Source organism: Ranitomeya imitator, chromosome 1 (genome assembly GCF_032444005.1).
Source record: "Ranitomeya imitator isolate aRanImi1 chromosome 1, aRanImi1.pri, whole genome shotgun sequence".
NCBI lineage: Eukaryota > Metazoa > Chordata > Amphibia > Anura > Dendrobatidae > Ranitomeya > Ranitomeya imitator.
Window position 1 is genome coordinate 637,222,652 of NC_091282.1, and position 18,120 is coordinate 637,240,771.

Genomic DNA, 18,120 nt, shown 5'->3' on the forward strand with positions numbered 1-18,120 from the left:
ATCTGAACAGGTACCTTTACCTCAACCTTTGGTCATGGCAAATGGTAATTTACAATTTCAGGTTGCTAAAATTGTCGACTGTTCTATTGTCCATCGCTCTTTCCAATACCTGAAGCACTGGAAAGGTTATGGTCCGGTGGAGAGAACAAGGTGACTGTCATCCTAAGTTAATGCCAGTAGATTAATTTGTGCTTGCCACATAGCACATCCGGATAAGCCTGGTCCTGAAGCCCCTCATAAAAGCAGAGGCACTGTCATGAATGTGCCACATTCTGCTGGACCTGTGGTAAATTTGAGATGAGAAGTTCGCAGCAATTAGCTGAACACAGGTCCTCTTTAAATCCTCATGGTCAGTCATGAGATAACAGGTTTCTTGTGGCATGGAAAGAGCATTAGAGTTCCTTGTGGTCTGTTGGCTGTGTTGCTTGTTGGAACCACACCCTTCCATTATATAAACCTGTGTCTGGCTTCCCTCCTTGCAAGCAATAGAATTTTCATTCTGTTCTTGGCTGCATTAGAGAAGGTGTTCATGTAGTGTTGTCCTTGTCGTCTTGAGATTGTTGCGTGCGGTTTGTTGTCAATACCTCTTCCTTCCCCAGGTTGGTGTTCCTCCGTGTTGCTTTTCTGCCCTGTCACTGTGCATCCCTCTTCCATTTGTATTTTATCCTGAGTGCCTGTCGTTTGATTGTGCCTTGGTTTGCCCCTGTCTGTCCAGCTGGTGTTACCTTATAATCCTGCCACTTCCCTCACTGGGGGGGAGGGTCGAAGCTTAATAGGATTTGATAGCAGCACAGATAGGTACCAGAACCTGGTAAATCCACCTTCAGGAGTAACCCCGGGGATAGATTATGGACAGTAATAATATTTTTATTTATACAGCACCAACATATTCCGCAGCACTTTACAATTAAGGGTGGACATATACAGACAATAAATTCAATACAAGGTAAGACAGTTCAATCAGTTACGTTAGAAATGAGGGCCCTGCTCGCAAACTTACAATCTACAAATTAGAGGGTCTATTGCTCATAGTCTACAAATATAGGGTCCCTCTTCTCCAGCATTCCTATGGTCAAAGCGTGACAGCGCATCACTTGAACATTGCATAAAATGAGGAACATGGGGGCTGCTGTATTACGGTCTTTGTAGTGGGCGATTTTCTTTTTTAATTGCCCTAATTAAAGTACATAGAGTAAAGGAATAACTCTGTCATCTAAAATGTCTTGCCAACACACGGCCCTTGGTCACTCTCTCTGACCTTCTCAATGAGTCACTTATGGGTGACACATTTCAGCTTTCTATAGTCAACACAGAAGCAGATGTTCCCATCTTTCTTCCTCACAAGGACAAGTGGTGCAGCCCAGGGACTGGGACTATCTCTGATGAGATCTGTGCTTTTCATGTCCTGGATTAGCTTTATCACTGGCTGGTACATCAAGGGAGAGATGTGCCGATGGCTTTGCCAGATAGGTGGGTGTGAATGAGTGTGGATGGTGAGCTGGATGACTTCCAATTTTCCAAAGTCCATGGAATTCTTACTGAAGGCTTGATGGTGTTCTTTCACAACCTTCAGAATGCCCCGCTTCCACTCATATGGGATGTTCTGATCCCCCACATGTATCTCTTCCCACAATGGGTTTTCAGCAGTTTTTCACAGGACTAACCTCTGTCTGGGCACCTTTTTGGCAGTTCAGCGCCTCTTGACTCAGGATATGTTGGAAGGACGCTATTGACAGCTTGGCAACAGCACAGTACCTTCTCAACTTCACCTGTTGATCACTTGAGCTTCAGCAAACGAATAGGGGACTCTCCCTCTAGTTTGTTTAACTAAACTCCCTGCAATCAGAACTGACACTTCACCATTCAACAATGAGGCCCTGTTTTGGGAGTTCTGCTTGGCTGATTTTTTACTGTAGGTTCCCAGCTTGGGAACAGCGTGCAGTTGCTAGAAATAACATTTATTGAGGCTTCTGTAAAGTGCGGAAACTGGACAGGATTCCAGGAGCACTCATAGTAGGAGGCTTGAATTGTGGTGACTTGTGAGCCTGTGTCAAATAAAGCTGAAAATGAAAAACGACCTGCCGTGACAAAGAACATTTCTTGCACAGGGGCCCTAAGCAGTCAGTGTCTGCCCCTGGCCTGTGCTGTGCCGTGTGCTTTTCATTTTTTATTTAAATGTGCGTGCCGCTGTCACTCTGTACCTGGCTCCTCCTAACTTCTCCTTTCTAGTTCTGCACTGCTCCCAGCTGAACTCTCTGGCTGGATTTGCATAAGGACACCATGTCTCCTAGCTTTCCAGCCAGAGAGAGCAGTGTATGCTGGGCCCGGCCGGAAGTAGTTGCACATATGAGGGCAGCTGACGGCTGTTTTAGGCAAAGCATGAGGAACTGAGGCTGTGTGGAGATGCAAGACGGTGAGCTGGGCCCAGCGGTGAATTTATTTATTTTTTGGGGGGAGCCCATTCAGACTTTTGCTATGGTGCCCCATGATTTCTATGTACACACCTGATGCAGGGGCTAGCTCTAGGGACATACAGGGCATAGGTTTCCTGCTCGGCGATTGGTGATGAACTCCTCCATTACCTAGTGTTTCGGCTTCCTTTTTCTCATCCCTTCGTGTTGCACTTAGTCTTTCCCACATTGTGTGTGACAAAGACCTGCAGTATATCGGGAACACCCCACAAGATCCGCCATGTAACGGGAACACCCCAAAAGACCTGCCATATACCGGGAACACCCCACAAGACCCATTGTATACTGGGAACACTACACAAGACTTGCAGTATACCAGATACACCCCACAAGACCTGCCATATACAAGGAACACCCCACAAGTCCTGCCATATACCAGTAACACCCCACAAGACCTGCCGTATACCAGGAACATCCCACAAAACCCGCCGTGTACTGGATACACCCCACAAGACCCACCGTATACCGGGAACACATCACAAGACAAGTTGTAGACCAGGAACAACCATACAAGACCTGTCGTATACAGGGAACACCCTACAAGACCTGCCTTATACCGGGAACACCACACAAGACCTGACGAATACCGAGAACACCCCACAAGACCTGCCATATACAGGGAACACCCCGCCAGAGCTGCCGTATACAGGGAACACCCCACAAGATCTGCCATACACCAGGAACACCCCACAGGTCCTGCTGCATACCGGGGATAAGACCTGCCCTATACCGGGAACACCCTTCAAGACCCACTGTATACTGGGAAGACCCTACAAGACCCATCGTATACCGGGAACACCCGACAAGACCCGCCGTATACTGGGAACACCCCACAAGATTTGTCGTATACCAGGAACACACCACAAGACGTGCCGTATACTGGGAACACCACACAAAATCTGCCAAATACCAGGAACAACCCACAAGACCCGCTATATACCAGGAACACTCCACAGGACCTACTGTGGAGCAGCACGGTGGCGCAGTGGTTAGCACAGCAGCCCTGCAGCGCTGGGGTCCTGGGTTCTAATCACACCCAGGACAACATCTGCAAAGAGTTTGTATGTTCTCTCCGTGTTTGCGTGGGTTTCCTCCGGGCACTCCGGTTTCCTCCCACATTCCAAAGAAATACTGATAGGGATTCTAGATTGTGAACCCCATCGGGGACAGTGATGATAATGTGTGCAAAACTGTAAAGCGCTGCGGAATATGTTAGCGCTATATAAAAATAAAGATTATTATTATTATTATTATTATTACTGTATACCGGGAACACCCAACAGGACCTGCCGCATATCGTGAACACCCCACAGGACCTGCCGTATTCTGGGAACATGCCACAAGACTTGCCGTATACAGGGAACACCCCACAAGACCTGCCTTATACAGGGAACACCACACAGGACCTGCCGAATACCAGGAAAATACACCACAGGACCTGCTGTATACTGGGAACAAATCACAAGACCTGCCGTATACCTGGAACACCCCACAAGACCTGCTTTATACAGGGAACACCCCACAAGACCCACCGTATACCAGGAACACCCCACAAGATCTGCCGTATACTGGGAACACCCCACAATACCTGCCGAATACCAGGAAAACACACCACAGGACCTGCCGTATACTGGGAACAAATCACAAGACCTGCCGTATACCTGGAACACCCCACAAGACCTGCTTTATACAGGGAACACCCCACAAGACCCACCGTATACCAGGAACACCCCACAAGATCTGCCGTATACTGGGAACACCCCACAATACCTGCCGAATACCAGGAAAACACACCACAGGACGTACCGTCTACTAGAAATGTAAGAAGAAGGACCGAGCCATGGGTACCTGCTCTGCGCCAGGTCCGGAACTGTCGGGGCTGTCACCTCTGTTGTCCAGGGGAAAGATTAGGGGACCGGACCTACACTTACTTTTGGGAGCAGGGGGTGTGGCTAAGTTAACCCCTTCCCGACCTTTAACGCCACGTAGGCGTCATGAAAGTCGGTGCCAATCCGACCTGTGACGCCTATGTGGCGTCATGAAAAGATCGCGTCCCTGCAGATCGGGTGAAAGGGTTAGCTCCCATTTCACCCGATCTGCAGGGACAGGGGGAGTGGTAGTTTAGCCCAGGGGGGGTGGCTTCACCCCCCCGTGGCTACGATCGCTCTGATTGGCTGTTGAAAGTGAAACTGCCAATCAGAGCGATTTGTAATATTTCACCTATTAAAACTGGTGAAATATTACAATCCAGCCATGGCCAATGCTGCAATATCATCGGCCATGGCTGGAAACACTAATGTGCCCCCACTCCACCCCACCAATCGCCCCCCCAAGCCACCGATCTGTCCGGTACACTGCTCCGGTTCCCCTCCGTCCTGTGCTCTGCTCCCCCCGTGGTCTTCTCCGCTCCCCCCGTGCTCCAATCACCCCCCCGTGCTCCGATCCAACCCCCCTGCACTCCGATCCACCCCCCCGTGCATCATCCACCCCCCCGTGCTGCAATCCACCCCCCCCGTGCTCCGTTCCACCCCCCTGTTCTCCGTTCCACCCCCCGCGCTCCGATCACCCCCCCATGCTCCGATCCCCCCCCGTGCTCCCCCCCACACCATCATACTTACCGATCCTGCCGGGGTCCGTCCGTCTTCTCCCTGGGCGCCGCCATCTTCCAAAATGACGGGCGCATGCGCAGTGCGCCCGCCGAATCTGCCGGCCGGCAGATTCGTTCCAAAGTGCATTTTGATCACTGAGATATAATCTATCACAGTGATCAAAATAAAAAAAATAATAAATGACCCCCCCCCCTTTGTCACCCCCATGGGTAGGGACAATAAAAAAAATAAAGAAATTTTTTTTTCCACTAAGGTTAGAATAGGGTTAGGGTTAGGGTTAGGGCTACGGTTAGGTCTAGGGCTAGGGTTAGGGTTAGGGCTAGGGTTAGGGCTAGGGTTAGGGGTAGGGTTAGGGCTAGGGTTAGGGCTAGGGTTAGGGTTGGGGCTAGGGCTAGGGTTAAGGCTAGGGCTATGGTTAGGGCTAGGGTTAGGGCTAGGGTTAGGGCTAGGGTTAAGGCTAGGGCTAGGGTTAGGGCTAGGGTTAGGGTTTTGATATGTGCACACGTATTCTGGTCCTCTGCGGATTTTTCCGCTGCGGATTTGATAAATCCGCAGTGCTAAACCGCTGCGGATTTATGGCGGATTTACCGCGGTTTTTCTGCGCATTTCACTGCGGTTTTACAACTGTGATTTTCTATTGGAGCAGTTGTAAAACCGCTGCGGAATCCGCAGAAGCAAGTGACATGCTGCAGAATGTAAACCGCTGTGTTTCCGTGCAGTTTTTCTGCAGCATGTGTACAGCGATTTTTGTTTCCCATAGGTTTACATTGAACTGTAAACTCATGGGAAACTGCTGCGGATCCGGAACGTTTTCCGCAGCGAGTGCACATACCTTTAGAATTAGGCTATGTGCACACGGTGCGGATTTGGCTGCGAATCCGCAGCGGATTGGCCGCTGCGGATTCGCAGCAGTGTTCCATCAGGTTTGCAGTTCCATGTAAACCTATGGAAAACTAAATCCGCTGTGCCCATGGTGCGGAAAATACCGCGCGGAAACGCTGCGTTGTATTTTCCGCAGCATGTCAATTCTTTGTGCGGATTCCGCAACGTTTTACACCTGTTCCTCAATAGGAATCCACAGGTGAAATCCGCACAAAAAAAGCTGGAAATCCGATGTAAATCCGCAGGTAAAACGCAGTGCCTTTTACCCGCGGATTTTTCAAAAATGATGCTGAAGAATCTCACACGAATCCGCAATGTGGGCACATAGCCTTAGGGTTAGGGTTGGAATTAGGGTTGTGGTTAGGGTTGTGATTAGGGTTAGGGGTGTGTTGGGATTAGGGTTAGGGGTGTGGGGGGGTTAGTGTTGGAGTTAGAATTGAGGGGTTTCCACTGTTTAGGCACATCAGGGGTCTCCAAACGCAACATGGCGCCACCATTGATTCCAGCCAATCTTGTATTCAAAAAGTCAAATGGTGCTCCCTCACTTCCGAGCCCTGACGTGTGCCCAAACAGTGGTTTGCCCCCTCATATGGGGTACCAGCATACTCAGGACAAACTGCGCAACAATTACTGGGGTCCAATTTCTCCTGTTAAACTTGTGAAAATAAAAAAATGCTTGCTAAAACATCATTTTTGAGGAAAGAAAAATGATTTTTTTATTTTCACGGCTCTGCGTTGTAAACGTCTGTGAAGCACTTGGGGGTTCAAAGTGCTCACCACATATCTAGATAAGTTCCTTGGGGGTCTAGTTTCTAAAATGGGGTCACTTGTGGGGGGTTTCTACTGTTTAGGCACACCAGGGGCTCTGCAAACGCAACGTGACGCCCGCAGACCATTCCATCAAAGTCTGCATTTCAAAAGTCACTACTTCCCTTCTGAGCCCCGACGTGTGCCCAAACAGTGGTTTACCCCCACACATGGGGTATCAGCGTACTCAGGAGAAACTGGACAACAACTTTTGGGGTCCAATTTCTCCTGTAACCCTTGGGAAAATAAAAAATTCTGGGCTAAATAATTATTTTTGAGGAAAGAAAACGTATTTATTATTTTCACGGCTCTGCATTACAAACTTCTGTGAAGCACTTGGGGGTTCAAAGTGCTCACCTCACAACTAGATAAGTTCCTTTCGGGGTCTAGTTTCCAAAATGGGGTCACTTGTGGGGGGTTTCTACTGTTTAGCCACATCAGGGGCTCTGCAAACGCAACGTAACGCCCGCAGAGCATTCCATCAAAGTCTGCATTTCAAAACGTCACTACTTCACTTCCGAGCCCCGGCATGTGCCCAAACAGTGGTTTACCCCCACATATCGGGTATCAGCGTACTCAGGAAAAACTGGACAACAACTTTTGGGGTCAAATTTCTCCTGTTACCCTTGGGAAAATAAAAAATTGCAGGCTAAAAGATAATTTTTGAGAAAATAATTTTTTTTTTTATTTTCATGGCTCTGCGTTATAAACTTCTGTGAAGCACTTGGGGGTTCAAAGTCCTCACCACACATCTAGATTAGTTCCTTTGGGGGTCTAGTTTCCAAAATGGGGTCACTTGTGGGGGGTTTCTACTGTTTAGCCACATCAGGGGCTTTGCAAACGCAACGTGACGCCCGCAGAGCATTCCATCAAAGTCTGCATTTAAAAACGTCACTACTTCACTTCCGAGCCCCGGCATGTGCCCAAACAGTGGTTTACCCCCACATATGGGGTATCAGCGTACTCACTAGAAACTGGACAACAACTTTTGGGGTCAAATTTCTCCTGTTACCCTTGGGAAAATAAAAAATTGCAGGCTAAAAGATCATTTTTGAGAAAATATTTTTTATTTTTTTATTTTCATGGCTCTGCGTTATAAACTTCTGTGAAGCACTTGGGGGTTCAAAGTCCTCACCACACATCTAGATTAGTTCCTTTGGGGGTCTAGTTTCCAAAATTGGGTCATTTGTGGGGGATCTGCAATGTTTAGGGACACAGGGGCTCTCCAAACGTGACATGGTGTCCGCTAATGATTGGAGCTAATTTTCCATTTAAAAAGCCAAATGGTGTGCATTCCCTTCCGAGCCCTGCCGTGCACCCAAACAGTGGTTTACCCCCACATATGGGGTGTCAGCGTACTCAGGACAAACTGGACAACAACATTTGGGGTCCAATTTCTCCTATTACCCTTGGCAAAATAGGAAATTCCAGGCTAAAAAATCGTTTTTGAGGAAAGAAAAATTATTTTTTATTTTCATGGCTCTGCGTTATAAACTTCTGTGAAGCACCTGGGGGTTTAAAGTGCTCAATATGCATCTAGATAAGTTCCTTGGGGGGTCTAGTTTCCAAAATGGGGTCACTTGTGGGGGAGCTCCAATGTTTAGGCACACAGGGGCTCTCCAAACGCGACATGGTGTCCGCTAACGATGGAGATAATTTTTCATTCAAAAAGTCAAATGGCGCTCCTTCCCTTCCGAGCCTTACCATGTGCCCAAACAGTGATTTACCCCCACATGTGAGGTATCAGTGTACTCGGGAGAAATTGCCCAACAAATTTTACGATCCATTTTATCCTGTTACCCATGTGAAAATGAAAAAATTGAGGCTAAAAGAATTTTTTTGTGAAAAAAAAGTACTTTTTCATTTTTACGGATCAATTTGTGAAGCACCTTGGGGTTCAAAGTGCTCACTATGCACCTAGATAAGTTTCTTGGGGCGTCTAGTTTCCAAAATGGGGTCACTTGTGGGGGAGCTCCAATTTTTAGGCACAAGGGGGCTCTCCAAACGTGACATGGTGTCCGCTAAAGAGTGCAGCCAATTTTTCATTCAAAAAGTCAAATGGCGCTCCTTCCCTTCCAAGCCCTGCCGTGCGCCCAAACAGTGGTTTACCCCCACATATGAGGTATCAGTGTACTCAGGACAAATTGGACAATAACTTTCGTGGTTAAGTTTCTCCTTTTACCATTGGGAAAATAAAAAAATTGTTGCTAAAAGATAATTTTTGTGACTAAAAAGTTAAATGTTCATTTTTTCCATGTTGCTTCTGCTGCTGTGAAGTACCTGAAGGGTTAATAAACTTCTTGAATGTGGTTTTGAGTACCTTGAGGGGTGCAGTTTTTAGAATGGTGTCACTTTTGGGTATTTTCAGCCATATAGACCCCTCAAACTGACTTCAAATGTGAGGTGGTCCCTAAAAAAAATGGTTTTGTAAATTTCGTTGTAAAAATGAGAAATCGCTGGTCAAATTTTAACCCTTATAACTTCCTAGCAAAAAAAAATGTTGTTTCCAAAATTGTGCTGATGTAAAGTAAACATGTGGGAAATGTTATTTATTAACTATTTTGTGTCACATAACTTTCTGGTTTAACAGAATAAAAATTCAAAATGTGAAAATTGCGAAATTTTCTAAATTTTTGCCAAATTTCCGTTTTTATCACAAATAAACGCAGAATTTATTGACCTAAATTTGCCACTAACATGAAGCCCAATATGTCACGAAAAAACAATCTCAGAACCGCTAGGATCTGTTGAAGCGTTCCTGAGTTATTACCTCATAAAGGGACACTGGTCAGAATTGCAAAAAACGGCAAGGTCATTAAGGTCAAAATAGGCTGGGTCATGAAGGGGCTAAAAAAGCCACAGCGCGCGTGGAAGCGGTTAGAGTTGGCGGGAAGAGACAGCGTGTAGCAAGGAGAAGTGAGTGCTCCATCCCTCGAGCACTGCAGCAGCGCAGGCACATGCCTGAGCGTCCCTGTTGAACAGCTGATATGTGCCCGCAATAGGCATGGGTGGAATCGCGATCCATCCGCACCTATTAACTAGTTAAATGCCGCTGTTAAACTCTGACAGCGGCATTTAACAAGCGCTCACGGCCATCCAGCCGGAATTGTGCTCATCCGTGACTCCCGTCACATGATTGGGGGTCATCGATGCGTCGGCATGACAACTAGAGGTCTCCAGCAGACCTCTCTGCTTGTTGATGCCGGTTTGCAAGTCTGTAATTCAGCTACATAGGGGCAATCTGAGCATCGCCTCTATGTAGCAGAGGCAATCGAGTTGCGGCAGCTTCTAGCCTCCCATGGAGGCTATTAAAGCATGGCAAAAGTTAAAAAAAATGTTATTAAAAATGTGAAAAAAAAAAAAAATATAAAAGTTCAAATCACCCCCCTTTCGGCCCATTCAAGATAAAACAATAATAAAAAACCCCGTGCACATATTTGGTATCACCGGGTTCAGAATCGCCCGATCTATCAATAAAAAAAAGGATTAACCTAATCGCTAAACGGCTTAGTGAGAAAAAAATTGAAACACCAGAATTACGTTAAAATGCAATAACGGGCGATCAAAAGAACGAATCTGCACCAAAATGGTATCATTAAAAAAATAAGCCCTCACCCAGCCCCAGTTCACGAAAATTAGAGACGTTACGAGTATCGGAAAATGGCATTTTTTTAATTTTTTTTTAGCAAAGTTTGGAATTTTTTTTCACCACTTAGATAACAGAAGAACCTAGACGTGTTTGGTGTCTATGAACTCGTAATGACCTGGAGAATCATAATGGCAGGTCAGTTTTAGCATTTACTGAACCTAATAAAAATGCCAAACAAAAAACAAGTGTGGGATTGCACTTTTTTTGCAATTTCACCGCACTTGGAATTTTTTTCCCGTTTTCTAGTACACACCATGGTAAAACTAATGGTGTCGTTCAAAAGTACAACTTGTCCCACAAAAAATAAGCCCTCACATGGCCAAATTGACGGAAAAATAAAAAATGTATGGCTCTGGGAAGGAGGGGAGCGAAAAAGGAAAACACAAAAACGAAAAAAGCTCTGGAGAATAAGGGGTTAATAAACTTTATTTATACCAGGCTAAGGAGGGTCTCTCACTTGTCAATCCCATAGTAGCCCCTCCTCTTCTATCCCCCTCATCACTGATTGTATGTTTTATTCGTCAATCATTTGTTAGCCACACCTCCTGAGCAGTTCTTAATGTTCATTGGTCACTTTTCTTGTCAATCATGTGACGCCCCGCTATTTGCATAAACAAGCCCGTTCATTGATAATCACGCCCTCATATGAAAAGCGCGAACTTTTCTTCTTTCTGGCTCCTCCCATTTCCTCAGACTCCGCCTTTTCGCCTTGTCCTCGCTGCTGCGGTGACGTCACTTCCAGCCAGTGCTCGGGTTCGGTTCCGGAGGGAAGACTTCCGGACCGTCACCCCGGCAACCGAAGATAGGAGGAGGAGTACCGGGAAACGGGGAGGAAGAAAAGATCGCGGAACGGTGCAGCTGCCGGTATGGTGACCACAGGTCTGGCCCCATGTGCTCACAATGCGGAGACACGTGTGTGCAGAGCGCTCTGATCCGTATAGTGAGACAAGTGCCAGATTATCTGGATTATTGGACAGGCCAAAAATAATTGCGTGCAGTGAATTAGCAAGAATAGTGTATAATTCTGAAGGATGATGGGAGTAGTGGTCCTGGGGCATAAGGCTGTGATGTGTGGTGCCGGCCGGGGGCCCTCAGGACCGCTTATGGTCATGTGACCTCTTCAGAGTCAGTGTGCAGCCATTGGATGAGGTGGTCATGTGACACTTGGGGGCACTTTTTATTCTATTTTTCGGTGACTTTGTTTTTTAGCCCCTTATTTTACGGTAAATGATCACCCCCCATCTGCATGCATTGTCCGCTTGTCTCCGGGGCACAATTATAATACGGCTTCAAGCCCTACAAAGGGTGTTAGGGAAAAAGGGGCTTAGTATATACAGGGCTGTGCCGAAAAACTGCCTAAAAATGCAACAGGCAATGGTTTTATCAGTTAGCAAAGTGAACGAAAAAAAGAGGAATATAAAACCCATCATCAGTATTTGGTGACCGCCTGTCACCTCCATCCCATCATCAGTATCTGGTGACCGCCTGTCACCTCCATCCCATCATCAGTATCTGGTGACCGCCTGTCACCTCCATCCCATCATCAGTATCTGGTGACCGCCTGTCACCTCCATCCCATCATCAGTATTTGGTGACTGCCTGTCGCCTCCATCATCAGTATCTGGTGACCGCCTGTCACCTCCATCCCATCATCAGTATTTGGTGACCGCCTGTCGCCTCCATCATCAGTATCTGGTGACCGCCTGTCACCTCCATCCCATCATCAGTATTTGGTGACCGCCTGTCACCTCCATCCCATCATCAGTATCTGGTGACCGCCTGTCACCTCCATCCCATCATCAGTATTTGGTGACCGCCTGTCGCCTCCATCATCAGTATCTGGTGACCGCCTGTCGCCTCCATCATCAGTATCTGGTGACCGCCCATTGCCTCCATCATCAGTATCTGGTGACCGCCTGTCACCTCCATCCCATCATCAGTATTTGGTGACTGCCTGTCGCCTCCATCCCATCATCAGTATTTGGTGACTGCCTGTCGCCTCCATCATCAGTATTTGGTGACTGCCTGTCACCTCCATCCCATCATCAGTATTTGGTGACCGCCTGTCGCCTCCATCATCAGTATCTGGTGACTGCCTGTCACCTCCATCCCATCATCAGTATCTGGTGACCGCCTGTCGCCTCCATCATCAGTATCTGGTGACTGCCTGTCGCCTCCATCATCAGTATCTGGTGACCGCCTGTCACCTCCATCCCATCATCAGTATCTGGTGACCGCCTGTCGCCTCCATCATCAGTATCTGGTGACTGCCTGTCGCCTCCATCATCAGTATCTGGTGACCGCCTGTCACCTCCATCCCATCATCAGTATCTGGTGACCGCCCAGCGCCTCCATCATCAGTATCTGGTGACTGCCCATTGCCTCCATCATCAGTATCTGGTGACCGCCCGTCGCCTCTATCATCGGTAACTGGTGACCGCCTGTCACCTCCATCCCATCATCAGGATCTGGTGACCGCCCATCACCTCCATCATCAGTTTCTGGTGATCGCCCGTTGCCTCCATCATCATTATCTGGTGACCGCCCGTTGCCTCCATCATCAGTATCTGGTGACTGCCTGTCACCTCCATCCCATCATCAGTATTTGGTGACCGCCTGTCACCTCCATCATCAGTATTTGGTGACTGCCTGTCGCCTCCATCCCATCATCAGTATTTGGTGACTGCCTGTCGCCTCCATCATCAGTATCTGGTGACCGCCTGTCGCCTCCATCATCAGTATCTGGTGACCGCCTGACACCTCCATCCCATCATCAGTATTTGGTGACTGCCTGTCGCCTCCATCCCATCATCAGTATTTGGTGACCGCCTGTCACCTCCATCCCATCATCAGTATTTGGTGACTGCCTGTCACCTCCATCCCATCATCAGTATTTGGTGACCGCCCATTGCCTCCATCATCAGTATCTGGTGACCGCCTGTCACCTCCATCCCATCATCAGTATTTGGTGACCGCCTGTCGCCTCCATCATCAGTATTTGGTGACCGCCTGTCACCTCCATCCCATCATCAGTATTTGGTGACCGCCTGTCACCTCCATCCCATCATCAGTATTTGGTGACTGCCTGTCACCTCCATCCCATCATCAGTATTTGGTGACCGGCTCTCGCCTCCATCATCAGTATCTGGTGACCGCCTGTCACCTCCATCCCATCATCAGTATTTGGTGACCGCCCATTGCCTCCATCATCAGTATCTGGTGACCGCCTGTCACCTCCATCCCATCATCAGTATTTGGTGACCGCCTGTCGCCTCCATCATCAGTATCTGGTGACCGCCTGTCACCTCCATCCCATCATCAGTATTTGGTGACCGCCTGTCGCCTCCATCATCAGTATCTGGTGACCGCCTGTCACCTCCATCCCATCATCAGTATTTGGTGACCGCCCATTGCCTCCATCATCAGTATCTGGTGACCGCCTGTCACCTCCATCCCATCATCAGTATTTGGTGACCGCCTGTCGCCTCCATCATCAGTATTTGGTGACCGCCTGTCACCTCCATCCCATCATCAGTATTTGGTGACCGCCTGTCACCTCCATCCCATCATCAGTATTTGGTGACTGCCTGTCACCTCCATCCCATCATCAGTATTTGGTGACCGGCTCTCGCCTCCATCATCAGTATCTGGTGACCGCCTGTCACCTCCATCCCATCATCAGTATTTGGTGACCGCCCATTGCCTCCATCATCAGTATCTGGTGACCGCCTGTCACCTCCATCCCATCATCAGTATTTGGTGACTGCCTGTCGCCTCCATCCCATCATCAGTATTTGGTGACTGCCTGTCGCCTCCATCATCAGTATTTGGTGACTGCCTGTCACCTCCATCCCATCATCAGTATTTGGTGACCGCCTGTCGCCTCCATCATCAGTATCTGGTGACTGCCTGTCACCTCCATCCCATCATCAGTATCTGGTGACCGCCTGTCGCCTCCATCATCAGTATCTGGTGACTGCCTGTCGCCTCCATCATCAGTATCTGGTGACCGCCTGTCACCTCCATCCCATCATCAGTATCTGGTGACCGCCTGTCGCCTCCATCATCAGTATCTGGTGACTGCCTGTCGCCTCCATCATCAGTATCTGGTGACCGCCTGTCACCTCCATCCCATCATCAGTATCTGGTGACCGCCCAGCGCCTCCATCATCAGTATCTGGTGACTGCCCATTGCCTCCATCATCAGTATCTGGTGACCGCCCGTCGCCTCTATCATCGGTAACTGGTGACCGCCTGTCACCTCCATCCCATCATCAGGATCTGGTGACCGCCCATCACCTCCATCATCAGTTTCTGGTGATCGCCCGTTGCCTCCATCATCATTATCTGGTGACCGCCCGTTGCCTCCATCATCAGTATCTGGTGACTGCCTGTCACCTCCATCCCATCATCAGTATTTGGTGACCGCCTGTCACCTCCATCATCAGTATTTGGTGACTGCCTGTCGCCTCCATCCCATCATCAGTATTTGGTGACTGCCTGTCGCCTCCATCATCAGTATCTGGTGACCGCCTGTCGCCTCCATCATCAGTATCTGGTGACCGCCTGACACCTCCATCCCATCATCAGTATTTGGTGACTGCCTGTCGCCTCCATCCCATCATCAGTATTTGGTGACCGCCTGTCACCTCCATCCCATCATCAGTATTTGGTGACTGCCTGTCACCTCCATCCCATCATCAGTATTTGGTGACCGCCCATTGCCTCCATCATCAGTATCTGGTGACCGCCTGTCACCTCCATCCCATCATCAGTATTTGGTGACCGCCTGTCGCCTCCATCATCAGTATTTGGTGACCGCCTGTCACCTCCATCCCATCATCAGTATTTGGTGACCGCCTGTCACCTCCATCCCATCATCAGTATTTGGTGACTGCCTGTCACCTCCATCCCATCATCAGTATTTGGTGACCGGCTCTCGCCTCCATCATCAGTATCTGGTGACCGCCTGTCACCTCCATCCCATCATCAGTATTTGGTGACCGCCCATTGCCTCCATCATCAGTATCTGGTGACCGCCTGTCACCTCCATCCCATCATCAGTATTTGGTGACCGCCTGTCGCCTCCATCATCAGTATCTGGTGACCGCCTGTCACCTCCATCCCATCATCAGTATTTGGTGACCGCCTGTCGCCTCCATCATCAGTATCTGGTGACCGCCTGTCACCTCCATCCCATCATCAGTATTTGGTGACCGCCCATTGCCTCCATCATCAGTATCTGGTGACCGCCTGTCACCTCCATCCCATCATCAGTATTTGGTGACCGCCTGTCGCCTCCATCATCAGTATTTGGTGACCGCCTGTCACCTCCATCCCATCATCAGTATTTGGTGACCGCCTGTCACCTCCATCCCATCATCAGTATTTGGTGACTGCCTGTCACCTCCATCCCATCATCAGTATTTGGTGACCGGCTCTCGCCTCCATCATCAGTATCTGGTGACCGCCTGTCACCTCCATCCCATCATCAGTATTTGGTGACCGCCCATTGCCTCCATCATCAGTATCTGGTGACCGCCTGTCACCTCCATCCCATCATCAGTATTTGGTGACCGCCTGTCGCCTCCATCATCAGTATCTGGTGACCGCCTGTCACCTCCATCCCATCATCAGTATTTGGTGACCGCCTGTCGCCTCCATCATCAGTATCTGGTGACTGCCTGTCACCTCCATCCCATCATCAGTATTTGGTGACTGCCTGTCGCCTCCATCATCAGTATCTGGTGACCGCCTGTCACCTCCATCCCATCATCAGTATTTGGTGACTGCCTGTCACCTCCATCCCATCATCAGTATTTGGTGACCGCCTGTCACCTCCATCCCATCATCAGTATTTGGTGACTGCCTGTCACCTCCATCCCATCATCAGTATTTGGTGACCGCCTGTCGCCTCCATCATCAGTATCTGGTGACCGCCTGTCACCTCCATCCCATCATCAGTATCTGGTGACCGCCTGTCGCCTCCATCCCATCATCAGTATTTGGTGACTGCCTGTCACCTCCATCCCATCATCAGTATTTGGTGACCGCCTGTCGCCTCCATCATCAGTATCTGGTGACCGCCTGTCACCTGCATCCCATCATCAGTATTTGGTGACTGCCTGTCGCCTCCATCATCAGTGTCTGGTGACCGCCTGTCACCTCCATCCCATCATCAGTATCTGGTGACTGCCTGTCACCTCCATCCCATCATCAGTATCTGGTGACCGCCCATTGCCTCCATCATCAGTGGTGACCGCCCATCACCTCCATCATCAGTATCTGGTGACTGCCTGTCACCTCCATCCCATCATCAGTATCTGGTGACCGCCCATTGCCTCCATCATCAGTATCTGGTGACTGCCCATTGCCTCCATCATCAGTATCTGGTGACCGTCTGTCACCTCCATCCCATCATCAGGATTTGGTGACCGCCTGTCGCCTCCATCATCAGTATCTGGTGACTGCCTGTCACCTCCATCATCAGTATCTGCTGACTGCCTGTCACCTCCATCCCATCATCAGTATCTGGTGACCGCCCATTGCCTCCATCATCAGTATCTGGTGACCGCCCATTGCCTCCATCATCAGTATCTGGTGACCGCCTGTCACCTCCATCCCATCATCAGTATTTGGTGACTGCCTGTCGCCTCCATCATCAGTATCTGGTGACCGCCTGTCACCTCCATCCCATCATCAGTATTTGGTGACTGCCTGTCGCCTCCATCATCAGTATTTGGTGACTGCCTGTCGCCTCCATCCCATCATCAGTATTTGGTGACCGCCTGTCGCCTCCATCATCAGTATCTGGTGACCGCCTGTCGCCTCCATCATCAGTATCTGGTGACCGCCCATTGCCTCCATCATCAGTATCTGGTGACCGCCTGTCACCTCCATCCCATCATCAGTATTTGGTGACTGCCTGTCGCCTCCATCCCATCATCAGTATTTGGTGACTGCCTGTCGCCTCCATCATCAGTATTTGGTGACTGCCTGTCACCTCCATCCCATCATCAGTATTTGGTGACCGCCTGTCGCCTCCATCATCAGTATCTGGTGACCGCCTGTCACCTCCATCCCATCATCAGTATCTGGTGACCGCCTGTCGCCTCCATCATCAGTATCTGGTGACTGCCTGTCGCCTCCATCATCAGTATCTGGTGACCGCCCATTGCCTCCATCATCAGTATCTGGTGACCGCCCATTGCCTCCATCATCAGTATCTGGTGACCGCCTGTCACCTCCATCCCATCATCAGTATCTGGTGACCGCCCATCGCCTCCATCATCAGTATCTGGTGACTGCCCATTGCCTCCATCATCAGTATCTGGTGACCGCCCGTCGCCTCTATCATCGGTAACTGGTGACCGCCTGTCACCTCCATCCCATCATCAGGATCTGGTGACCGCCCATCACCTCCATCATCAGTTTCTGGTGATCGCCCGTTGCCTCCATCATCAGTATCTGGTGACCGCCCGTTGCCTCCATCATCAGTATCTGGTGACTGCCTGTCACCTCCATCCCATTATCAGTATTTGGTGACCGCCTGTCACCTCCATCATCAGTATTTGGTGACTGCCTGTCGCCTCCATCCCATCATCAGTATTTGGTGACTGCCTGTCGCCTCCATCATCAGTATCTGGTGACCGCCTGTCGCCTCCATCATCAGTATCTGGTGACCGCCTGTCACCTCCATCCC

At 49.3% G+C, this 18,120-nt stretch overlaps 1 protein-coding gene across 5 annotated transcripts in view; it reads left to right on the forward strand.

Annotated features, from left to right (window-relative positions):
- Nucleotides 1-18,120, forward strand: part of SETDB1 (SET domain bifurcated histone lysine methyltransferase 1) — an 84,937-nt gene that overhangs the window by 10,114 nt on the left and 56,703 nt on the right. For 2 of the 5 annotated variants that reach the window (XM_069727223.1, XM_069727240.1), the window contains exon 1: nt 11,147-11,282. The exons of 1 other annotated variant lie outside the window; for it this stretch is intronic. Coding sequence is in view for 2 of the 4 variants with exons in the window: in XM_069727232.1 (XP_069583333.1) it covers nt 11,285-11,297 (13 nt within the window). In the remaining 2 variants the exon portion in view is untranslated. Of the gene's footprint in view, nt 1-11,146; nt 11,298-18,120 lie in introns of those variants that run through there. 2 more of the 5 variants (XM_069727232.1, XM_069727214.1) reach the window with 2 other exon arrangements.